We start from the raw sequence: 12,680 nt of genomic DNA, 5'->3' as shown, positions 1-12,680 counted from the left end.
TGCACACACAGCCCAGGCAAGGCAAGCAAACAGGATATGGACACTTGACTGATCTGGCCTTTTCTGGCTTTCAACTTGACTTCAGGTTTTCCTGTAAATTCAAACCCTCCTGTACCCCACTTCCCCTTCCATTATCACCTGTTGAGAAAGAAGAATGATCATGAGACACCTTGAATATTAAACATGTTTTGTGTTGGAACTCTTGACAAGACTAAATTGTTATTATGATTCCTTGAACAGTATTTCTTTCCTTCTTGCTCCATATATACAAAGGAATAATACCATCGTGAGAGTAAAGGAAAATTTTAAAGTGAATATGCCAGGGCTTGAGAACTTCATTCCTTCCTAAGCTCATCAACTGTAGCTATCCTCAAGTAGGGTAGTAGGAATCCTCTCTATATATCCATAAAGGAGAAACCATTGATTCCTTTGTATTATTATGAGCAAAGGCTGAGAAAACTGTGTTTGTTCAGCCTTGAGATAAGAAAGCTTAAGGGAGACCTTACCACTATGTTCCAGGGGTGGCTACAAAGAAGATGGAGATTCTCTTTTTACAGGGAGTCACATGGAAAAGAGGAGGGGTAATGGGTGCAAGTTACTCCTGGGGAGCCTCCAATTGGAAATGAGGAAAACTATTCCAATAGCTGATGGTTTCAGTGTGAAAAATCTCAGGAAAAGTGGTAGATTCCCCAATGTTGGACTTGCAAGATGCAGCTGGACGGGGTGCTGGGCCATCTTGTCTAGACTGTGCTTTTGTCAAGAAAGGCTGGACCAGATGATCCTTGAGATCCCCTTCCAACCCTGCTACTGATTGAAAACAATGATTCTCCATCTTGGGTTTCTGGGAATCATAGTAATTCCTGAAGCCCCAAGCCTGATCTACAATTAAAAGCAGACATGTCATCTTCTGCTTTATATACAGGGACTTAATTTGTTAGTCATAGGAACCAGAATTTGAGTCACCGAGGCTCCAGCTTCCCTAGGAGAGGGAGGGAATGTCACACCATACTGAGCAAAAATCACAGTGCTAAGTTCAAGCTGCCATGAGTGTCAGTATTTTTAAAGTGCAAGTCTGTGGGGATTAGTTATGTGTAATAGCCTTCCACATATACCTTTGGGGAAAAATATGCAGCAAGATCTGTTGTTAGATAGCAATGCTGAGAAGAATTTAAGAGGAAAGGCACTATTCCTTCTCATAAGTAAGGTCATCCTTAAAGTTAGACCAGGTTGTTCAGGTTATGTGTTTAAATGAATTATGATTTGTGTAGATTAAATTATCTTCTCCCTCTTAAATGTTTAAGTAAGTAGGGGGGATGCTTACAGATCAGATGTTGCCTACAAAAACTATTTCACTGGGTTTTTTACATGTAAATTTCAGGACTTCAAATAATTTTTAAAGTTTAATGTTATCAAACTTAAGACTTTCTATGAAATTTAGTAGCAAAAATCACCCATTTCCTTTTCTGATCCTTGACTGATTGTAGTACTTTTAGGAAGAGTAGGGCTTATCAGAGGAACTGAGATCAATGATTAAAGAACTTTGTAGAATGATGATGGTGGTAAAAAAAATCCATTAAGGCCTGTAAGTTTCAGAACTTGGTTGCTCGGTATCTGTCATTTTTCAGTGTTCTGTCTTAACTTGGATACTTCCCAGTTTGCTGAAAGTTAGGACCCTCCTTCCAAGACAGAATTTCTTGTATTCAAAAAATAATAATAAAAAAAAAAGATTGAGGCTCTTGGCCTGCTTTTTAAAATAGTATCATTTTCCTTCCTCTAGAGGATACCCAAACACTTAATAAATTCAAAACTGTAACAGAATTTTTTTGCTGTTGCAGATTTGCCTAAGAAAAATAATTAACAACCACACTGTTAAATAACTCTTAACTGTTTCAAATGTTTCTTAGGTTAAATTCATAGCACTTTTCTGATTTCCAAAGTTTACACTCTCCAAGGTAACTCTGAGACAGGTTGCCATCTGTGGATAGTTTCTTTTGATAAGGCAGAGGGAAGCTGTTAGGAGCTCTGAGAACCTGTGCTGGCACAATCGTAACATATCACTGTCATTGGAAAAGGCAGGATTATTGGTATGACAACATGCACTGCAGCACTTTCCCACTCTACTTTCACAACTCTGTCCTCCCAGTGATTATTTCAGAGTCCTTGTTCTGGAAAACACAGCAATTTTCAGTGATGGTGGGAAACAGCTCTTGGAGCAGTGCAAACACTTGGAAGAATTAGCCTCTGCCTCAGAGATTCCAGGGCACTAAATATATCAGAATGGCATTAGCTTTTTAGCACTAAAAGCATTCATTTTAAAAATGTAAATGGTTATAAGCAGGAGATGTGTATTATATCTTTTATTCCGGAGACAGTTAAATTAAGGATGGTTTAGAGCAGTAGGTTATGATGATCTTCAGGTGCAGTATAAAAGTTGAGACAGTACAGCTTCTTTCCAACTTGTCTCTTGAAACCAGGCATGGGCATTACAAAACTCTCCACCAGTGCAGAATAAGTCTCTTGGGAATTGTCCAGATGTATCACCTGCACAGTGACTGATGCAGCTCTTCATACATTATTTGATCCTAACAGTGCCAAGATAGGAGGAAAAAGTACTTCAGACAATGGTAAAAAATTATGCAATATTTAAGTGATTTTATTATTTAACTAACTGAGGTATTATTTAACTAAGTGAAACAAGCCAGCTATATGAGCCACTAGCTGTATTTTAAAACACTTACAAACGAATACAACAAGGCAAAACTCCACTCTCCTGCCCCATAAATTAGGTTTTTCAGTGACAGTCACCAATGATGTGTAATCCACAGAAGCCTCTGGCAGAGTTCTTACACTCCACATTGCCATAGCAGGTGAGGTGGCAGCTTCACTGAGAAGGTACTGCCCTCTTAACCGTGGGAGCTGCTGAACTGACACTTTGCTCCCCCATCTAGTTCTGCCAAACTGAACAGACAAGATCATCTTTTGCTAGTCTAACTTAAAACTGTAACTGCTCCTTAACCCTTCTTACTAGTCCCTGAAAAATGACAGTTTTGAGGAACAGAATACTTCCACTGAAATAACTGGCTTCAGAAGGGAAGGGACTTACTTTGGATTGAGAACAACTTTGTCTTCAGTCAGCCAATTAAACCAAGCAAGTTAACCAAACATAGAAATGTGTATGGGATGGAAGAGATAAATACACTAAATCAATGACAAGTAGCTTTTTTAGCTTTTTTTTAAAAATTTTTCAGTGTTCATAGAAAGGTGTGTAGAGTTTTGTCAGACTGAATTTGTCTAGCAGATAGGAAGTAGCATCTGGAAATGAGAGATAAGTATCTTGTACTGCAAAAGGTATTTCAAAATACCCAACTGACAAGTCTTCAGATGGATTTAACCTCTCTGGCTAGTGTTAAAAGTGAATATATTAAATGTATTTTGGCTGTAGCACACTCCTGGCAACATACAGAGGCCTATAGACAAGCTCTGCAGCAATAACAATTCCTATATATATTAACTTCTCAGTTATAATAATTAAGATGATTGAACAGCTTTTCTTTCAGTCATTAAAAAGAATAGGTCATGAGGACACATTTATAACAAACTTCCTCGACAAATGCAAAAATGAAAAGACTGATACAAAATAACTAAGATGATAAAGTGTATTTTATGTCCTATGGCCAAATTATGTCTCTTGCACATGACCAGAAAAGGTTGAGCATCTTTGGGGGTCACATCCATCTAAGGAAGAAAAGGTATTGGCAGGGTGTGGTGCAGTCTAAAGGCCTTGACTTCTAACTGAAGATTCAGCAGATGTAAGAGGTTAGGGCCAGGTCAATCACCAGTGTGGGAAGATCAGTGAGAAGCCCAAGGCTCCATACTAAAAGATAACTTTGATATCTTGGTAATGCATCTACATGCAATGCATCACCTGCAGCTGGAAAGGGAGGCTTTAATTTCTGACCTTAACACAGATACCAGGTTTGTTTAATGCAGAAACAGGTAGTGTCAGTTTGAAATACATCCAAGTATGCTGCCACCAAGTAGGCTGGAGACCTCCAGTCTCCAGCATAAGAACAGTATCCTTTCCAGGGAGAAACACATCTTACATACTTGACTCTTATCTTACCTTTTTGGATACTGAAGATTTCACTTTCCTAAAAGCTTCTTCAAAGTGTTTATGGGAAATCTTGATTTCTCCTTAAAGAACAAAGCATAATAAATTATTAAAGTTGCAGGCAAGTGACAATCAAGTGACCGTTGCGTGTATTTTAAGGCAGCAATCATGAAACCTAACTAACTTCATGTGCTACTCAACTGGGTGAGATCTAATTCAATAGTGTTATGAACACCTGAACTCTTGTATTTTATGTAGACTCCTGTCTCTGATTTTAGGCAAGATCTTAATCCCTCTATCTGTTGCAACTTAAGCCAAAGAATAACTACTTGTTTCAGAAAGTTATTTTAGGTATTGGTGTTTCTACGTGCAGACTGAGAATTTCATTCTCAAAAATGCTGAGTTAAACTGCAGCTTACATCAAATCCAGGTAGAAATCAAGTCCCTTAATCTTTCTGGAATGGAATGTCTCAAATCCTGCTGCTTCCAGTTCTGGACTTTATTTTCTACATATATTTAATAAGTTTCCCTGTTATTTAGGAAGTGCCTAGAAAACATTTTGTTACCACTCTACTTGTACTAATTTCTAAATAACTGACTTCATATCATTGCCTTCTCTGGCATTACCCAGAAGTGATTAAAAATTTCACTTCTGCAACTCCCTGTGTTTATGCAAATTGCCCTTTTGACCTTAATGCAGCTATCCACAGTAATTATTCATAATAATAACCTTTTGAACAGGTTTTTTCAGTATGTAAGCATACATCAAATAGGTCATGGATTCCTCTGCTTTCACAAGCAATCACCTTGTTTAATCTAGAACTAAGCATCCCAAGATGCCACTGCTATAAAGATTCATTACAATGCTAACACTATGCACAGGTATCAGATATGATAGAAATACAAATTATACACTTTAGGATCAGTTTGGTGCATTTTTTTCATTATTTCATCAAGATGCTCTTGGCTTTCACTGCCACCACTTTTGCAATGTGAAATGGGGTGTGCCAACATGAAAAAACTGTAAAGATTAATCTATTTTGAGTCCAAGTTTAACAAAAAGCTTCTGCTAATATACTAAAAGACTACTTAGCAAATGGAAGGTACTACATTAAAAATGAGAACTTGTCTAAGGCATTGGTGCTGAAATCAGTTTTATGCACCATCTTCAGTGGTTTGGAAAAGGGAGGCAGAAGTGAAACTCCAAGTTTGCATATGATAGTGAACTCTTCTGGCATTTGTTAGGAATTTCCCTGAGACAAACTGCAGTTATCTGGCAGCTCATGACATAATCAACTCACCTAGGCCTGTTCAAGTTGGAAGTAGAATTCATGAATTCTTCTAAGAATTATCACAAAAAGGACACCTTTCCATTTCACTTTTACAAGGACCTTCAAGCAAACCACTGCTTCGTGTTAAAAAACCCACACCCCTGAATTTATTACAGAGGGAAAATATCAGGTATAACAAGAAGTTGCAACAGAGTTTCTCCAGAATAGAAAGGAACAGCCATAATTGCAAAGCCCTGACCCTGAGGACACACAGCACCCATCCACCCTCAAGCACAGGCTGTGGGAGGGGAGTCAGTTGTGTGTGTCCTGTCCTAACAGTGAAGGAAGAAATTCTCCACTCTGTGTACACCCTTTTGAGGATATAAATGATCAAGGTCTCAAATTAGAAACCACCTTACACACTTTCATACCAGTCAGGGCTGACACCTTGGAAATCCCAGGACATTCCAAACAAGCAGCTGCTACAAACATGCAGATCAAGCTATGCATATCTTATGGACTTGCTGGCTGCCTACACATCCATACCATGAGTGCTCAGGCTGCAATCACTAAATTCAAGTGATGAACATCTTTGAATGAAGCCTGTTGTATTCTGTATAATTATCAAAATGAACAGGATAAATTCTCATCTCAAATCAAGAGCTTTGTCGATCTACAGCAAGCAAAATAGGTAACCAAGTCACACGATGGGGAAGATTTTTATAGTTTGGTTTTTTCCTCCCTTTAAATGAACATGGGTTGCCTGAGAACAAGGAACACAAACATTCTCCTCTGTTAACCTACTGTTAAAAACCAGACGAGACTGGATATGAACTACATCAAAAAGAATGATTCAAAGACATTAAAATTCCAGCATGGTTCTTAGAAATCAGGGGCATAATGAAAGCCTAATAAGGCTGAAAAGTCTGAAAAGTCACAATTCCATCTTAGCTTTGCATTTTGACTTATAGGTAAAATAACAAAGTTACTGAAACCTAGACAGACAGGCATTTTATATAAAGTTTCCATCTATAATTTTTAAAAAACCCAAGAAAATAGAACTTAAAACCAGAAAGTGCAGAGAGATAATGAAAGGGCACACACTGTACTTGAAACAATTTATGACTCCCTGTTAATGTCCTGGCAGGAGCCACTGATGAGCTAAACACCAAAGATCAAAAGTGGCACTCAGATTTTCCAACTAATTTTATCCAGTTACACAATGCAACTGTGTTCCAAAGGTAGGGAATCAGTACATGGGCAGCTTCCAACTGCCTTCAAATCTGCAAATACATCAGTCTTTGTAGTGATGTGGAAATTTTTGAAGAGGTATTCAGTCTAGTAAATAAATTGTCAGTTTATAACAGAAACATTTCTTTAAGGCTACAAGGTTCAATTCTTTTAGAAAAAAGTTTCTTCTGAACCTTCAGCATAACCCCCTTTCCTATACTCTTCCCTACCTTTACTTCCAAGATGCTTATGTGTTCTTGTAACAACTCTGACCTAATTTCCATTTGGCTCAGAAGCCATCAACTAGTTACATACATAAATGTCTTTATGCTTGTCTTGAACTACTTTAAATACTTTACATTCCATTTATCTTGTCACTGTTAAGATTTTTTTTAAAGCTTTCTTACCTTTCTTGCTTTGATAATTCTGCAGGGCCATTTCCTCTCTCAAGGCACAAATTGAAGCCTCGCGCACAAGAGCAGAAAGGTCTGCCCCTCTACAGATACAAACAGAACGGGTGATTTTAGGATAAATTGCTCTTGTCTTTTGCTGATGGCATATAGAAAGGCCAAACACTAAAAATGACAGTAAAAAACTGGTTGTGCTGTCAAAAAACTTCATCTTAAGAACATTGGAAAGAGGCCTGATGACTGACCCAGTCTGCAACCTTCATTATGGAGTGACGTCCTCCAGATATTAGTCACAGATTAAGATCAAACAGATGGGAAGCAAGGGAAGAGGCAAAAATCCTACTCAGCATCTTTAAAAATGCCAAGGGATTAATTAATACTGTGCTACTTGGTGGGAACATGATTTTTTTTTCTTTAATAAACCTTATGAAAGATTCAAATGAAATCACTATTACAAAAGGGAGTTGTGTTGCTCAAAGCTGCATCAACAATTAACATGTTCCTAAAGTAACAGTATCCACAAAACATGGTCACATCAGTGTTTTTAAGTATTTACTTCCAGTTTCCTATAACTGGAACAGCTGGAAAGCTGCTGAACTTCTCACAAGCCTTTAAACTGGTGAAGTCATTGAACTAAAAAAAATTTTCACAATTAACTCCCTATACTTCATTTGGGGGTGATAGGAATACAGCTGTATTTAAAAAAAACAAAACCAAAACCCAACCAGACAAAAAAAAATTCCACAAAAATCCAAACCAAAGAAATTAAATCCCACAACAAACTCCCTCTCAAAAAAACCCAAAGCCATACCTCAAAATACAAATAAACTTAAACATTAAAAATGACAAACACAAAATCTTCCAGAACCCCACAATAAAAATCCAGCCCAAAACCCACACACACTGGACCAAAAAAAGTCCACTGAGTGAAAAAGAAAGAAAGAAAAAGTACTCATCTTTCCCAAGTAATATTGCGACAAGCAGCACGTCATAAAATTTATAGTTTATGAACTACAGAAAACTATTAAGTATTAATAAATTAGTGAATAGCTTAAAGCTTTTTGAAATTTTATAGACTGTAATTGCAAATTGTTCTGACAGGTATGGCCATCAAGCTTTCCCTGAACCCAAACCTTGCTATTCCAAAGCATAAGTTGAAATGGGCCCTCATTGCTCTGTCAAACAGATTGCTTTCAGCTGTGTGACAGAACAAGCTGGATATGGCTGTTTGACCAATTTGCTTTCATCATCATTGTATACAGGTCCACAACCTAAAGAGAGCTCTTTTATCCTCAGATTATGCAAGAATTATAAAATAAAACCAAGCAAAATCAGGAGGCCTCCACTGATCTGTATTTACAACATGACGAGGACTATTCCAGATGAGAAAGACTTTAGCATCCATATATTCCCACCAACTCCTTGGAAAAAAGCACAAGTGAAAAGCAAGAAAAATAGCATTAAGGGCAAAAGTTTATAAAACCTGAAAATTAAGAGATCCACTTAATAAAAACAACATAACACACTTTCAAATGCATCAGAAGACCGTTGGCACTGCATATTAAAAATTAAAGTCAAAAACCAGAAGGAACTCACGTGTAACAATCACAATGGTGACTGTAAGCAATTTCTTCAAGGCTTACATCACTACCTAGTGGAGGCCGGGTGCCATCCTAAAGGAGTTGAGGTAAGAAAAAGAAGACAGGAAAACATTTTTATACATGCCATCCCTGAATTGATTAAATTTCATTAATCAGGAATCATATTGGGGTCTAACAAATTTCCTGAACTATCCACAAATACTAATAAATTTAATCTAAACACTAATAAATTTAATCTCAAACTGACACGAAGGGTAAGCAGGCTTAAAACCATGTAATTATGAAATAATAAGCAATGCTAAATTTTATCTTCCCACCAACACATTACATTTTCTCTAAGGAAATGTTGACCAGTCTGTCACAGGGCATTGGAACATTGACACTGTTCCATAGGGGGATGTGCCTTTAATAACAGCTGGTTGCATCAGTAGTGTTGTTTAGTTGAACTTCCTCCAGTTTTACTATGTGTTGAAATCAAATAGCTAAGCAAGAGGCATGTAAAATTAGTCTTATAACTTTTAAGACTGAATGAACTGTATATCTTTTATATTCCAGATACAAATTTTCAAACTTAGAAGTTTTCCATTCTAGATGTCTAGAAGTTTACATATACTGTTCTTACTGCTTCCTCCAGAAAGATCCCAGAAGTGGGTTTTATTATTTTTGCATCTCCAACAGCAGAAAGTATTGACCAACTTTATAGACTGTATTTGAAACTAGCCAACAAAATCCCACACTATAAGCTTGGAGATCTCCCTTATTACCCTTAGACAACAGTAAAGTAGTATCATGAGAGTGCAGGGATTCAAGATGCCTCTCTTACTGAACAATATTTGAGTTTTGACAGTTGAGAACACCTTCTTATACAATTGATAAGTTTGTGCCAGAAACTCATTTGACAGAAATGCACAAATTCATATACTTATTTTCTGACTTCTTCGGAGGAACTAATCTATCACAACACCTTCAAGAGGAAAAAACACAGTTTGTAGTAACTGGCAAGTTAAATCCCTTGAAAACTTAACAGACACTAGGATAGTCAAGGACTAGGCACAGTAAGGAAAATCTTGAATGAGTCTTTGGTAGAATAACAGTTACAAAGGGGAAAAAAACCCAACAAACCAAAACCCAAACATCCTAAAAGGAGAGACTTTAACCTGGAAACAAGGAAGCCTCATACCATTTCATATGGGATAGTCTAGTAATTGTATGAAACTGCAGGCCAGAGGCACCTTCTCTGCTAAAAAGGAGTGTTTTACCCAGGGCTTTGAGGAGCAACATGCATTGGGCACTTCTTGCTCTGCCTACTCTGTGACAAGCTCAGCGTCTGTGCACCAGAGAAGCTTGATGCAGCTTGCAGGAATGTTACACTGGTAACCCAAACATGTGAAGACAGGCTTCCCTTGCATAACTAACATGCGATTTGAAATGACTGATTTGTACAGGTTAACTGAAACAAAACTCTTTCACAACAAAGCTCCAACCTACATTTAGGCTGTCTGTCTTCCTGACAACTTATTCCTCCTCCCAACTCCCTTTTCTGCTCCTCATGCTGCCTTCATAAGCATCCATGTTTTCATTCAGCAACAGTTCTCAGCTTCCATATGCTGTGCATGTATTCCTTGGAGATTTCTGGGAATGCATACTGTCATCCAGAAGCCACTCAAACATTTTTTCTCTAGCCTTGCGCAAGCACGTACTCAAACTTTTCAAATTTCCTTGCCTATAATACATGGATGAAATCTGACAAAAATTGAGGTATTTTAACACATTTTCTCCTCTCCCTATTCCATGTTCATCTTTCAGATAACTCCTATACATTTTTAAAGATTTAATACCTCATTCACTACAAAGACTTGTGACCAAAATGTTCAGACTAGCATGAATTCAGTAGGCATGAAAGCATCTTGCATTCCAAAAATAACAAGCCTTGATAACCAGTGACAAGATCCACAGAAACCAAGCTGGTAAACAGTATGCAATTTGTTGCTTATATCACAAGAAGACCCATAAACAGATAAGGCCACAAAGATTACTTGTCAGCAGAAGACACAAATACTCTGGCAATGGGATAATAACAAGGTTACAACATTCCATGTGCCACTCCTTATCCAACAGGAAGATAAGGCTGTAGCCACAAAGATTCCCAGGAGGAGCAAAAGATGTTTTTCAGCAACCTTGCCCAAGATTTATGGCAGCTGAAGTAAGCACAATTCTGAACTGTTTGACTCTTAAAGGGAAACTGAAAACAGTTCTCTCAAGCCACCAGTTTGTCATCACCAGTCAAGAGGAAGCCAAAAAAATCAAGTGAGGACTCAACACAGAGTTCCTTATCCTCCATGTTTCCCACAGGTGATCCTAGCCCTACTAGGTAGATGTGTGTATCCACTATATGTGGCTCTGAGAGTGAGAGCAGGTGAAATCTGTGAGAGTGAGAGAAATCAGTTCTGTTTAATACCACTTTCTTCCCCCCCCGTGAAGTCTCACACCAAGTTTTCCTGCCCTATTTCCCCACACACCTAATTACTTTTAAAAATAAATTTTGTAAAATAAAAAAAAAATAAATAAAATAAAAATAATAATTCCTTACAGAAAAATGATTCATGGATGTTACACTCAATTTCTCTCAACATCTTGTAAAGGTCAATCATCTTTATGAACACAGTTGTAGAAAGTATTAACTGAAATATTTTTATAAAACTTAGAAACAAACTGATCTACTGCAACTAGCAAATGGGGGAATACTTAATGTTTTTTCATCCCTGAAGCAATGCACAGAACAAATGAAGGGAAGTCTAACATCCTGAATTTGTAATGAGAGTTCATCTTTTGAACAACCATTTTGTCATGAAAGAACATGTTTGAACGAGTTCTCACTCTCTGCATTCTGAATCAACCACTGCCTGCACCACAACTTTAGCTTACACAAGTCCGAATTAACTTTTATTACCAATTTATTAAATAATTTTTGCCACACTTTTCATAATGCAGTGTTATCTTTCCCCTCTAGTGAAAACTTTGTCTCCTTTGCAGCTCAAAAAGATATCTGATAGAACACCTGCTCTTAACAATCAATGTTGAGCTACTGGAAAAGTAGGAAATATCCAAGTAATTCATAATGCTTTGTATGTTCTTTTTTAAGGCCTTGATTACTGCTTGCCATACTTGGAGAAATACATAGAATTCCATAATCCAAAATGCTGAAGTGGCAGATTGTGCTCTTACCCACAGGGAGGACCCACGAAGGCACGTGTTGTACATTTTCACATTTACTTTAACCTACAACCTCTATCACCACAAGCTCCCTTTAATCCTGAATGCAAATAAATGTCACAACTACTGTTGAGCAAATACAGCTGGAGCTTGTGAATCATTCTGGTGAATGCCTGAAACCCCCCCAAAAAAGCTTACAAAACACTTCTAGGCCCATTACTTGCACAGATAGGAATCTTTTAATTAAATCTATTCAATCTGTGACCATAAAGGCAGCAGCTTCCATGTTTGACAGGTTTGCTTTACTCAAGATTTATCAACTCCTTGCAGTTTCACAGCAAATTTGACAGCAGATGGGCTGATGGTTTATTTTTATGACCTCATGTAATACTTGAAAGTGTTTCACGAGACAGGATCCTGCAATTCTTTATAAAATTTACTTTGTCTCAAATCATTCCACCCAACTTCAAGATAAGGATTTATTTCCAAATACTCACTTTGGTGATGGTCTTTAAAATAGCCAGTCGATCTTCAGGTGGTGGCAAACCCACATAGAGTGTTTTATCCAGTCTACCAGGACGCAGGATTGCTGGGTCAATTATATCTTAGGGAGGGGAAAAAAAGAAAAAAATCATCCAGAACTGAGACACACCCTTAGGAAAGTCTACACATGAGAAGGAACACATGCACAAGTGTACCAGGATTCAAAGAAGCATTTGTGCTATGATGTGAAGCTCTGAGCATTGAAGTAGCTGAATGAAGTAGTTTCATCTTTGTCAAGTAGAAATCTCTACTACCCAGTACAGTTAAGCTGCATCTGCTCAACGATGGCTCATAAATACCA

The 12,680-nt window shown here is 37.6% G+C and overlaps 1 protein-coding gene across 1 annotated transcript in view; it reads right to left on the bottom strand.

Annotated features, from left to right (window-relative positions):
• Positions 1-2,342: 2,342 nt before the first annotated feature.
• Positions 2,343-12,680, bottom strand: part of NVL (nuclear VCP like) — a 37,234-nt gene continuing 26,896 nt past the window's right edge. Inside the window, exons 19-23 of the mRNA XM_064648106.1 lie at positions 12,334-12,440; positions 8,619-8,695; positions 7,020-7,108; positions 4,124-4,194; positions 2,343-2,582 (exon numbers count right to left, since the gene is read on the bottom strand). Of these exons, the coding sequence (XP_064504176.1) occupies positions 2,538-2,582; positions 4,124-4,194; positions 7,020-7,108; positions 8,619-8,695; positions 12,334-12,440 (389 nt within the window). The 3' untranslated portion in view covers positions 2,343-2,537. The remainder of the gene's footprint in view (positions 2,583-4,123; positions 4,195-7,019; positions 7,109-8,618; positions 8,696-12,333; positions 12,441-12,680) is intronic.

Source organism: Pseudopipra pipra, chromosome 3, assembly GCF_036250125.1.
Source record: "Pseudopipra pipra isolate bDixPip1 chromosome 3, bDixPip1.hap1, whole genome shotgun sequence".
In the NCBI taxonomy this organism is placed as follows: domain Eukaryota; kingdom Metazoa; phylum Chordata; class Aves; order Passeriformes; family Pipridae; genus Pseudopipra; species Pseudopipra pipra.
Note: the sequence above shows the minus strand (reverse complement) of the source record. Positions and strands in the feature narration are given on the sequence as shown.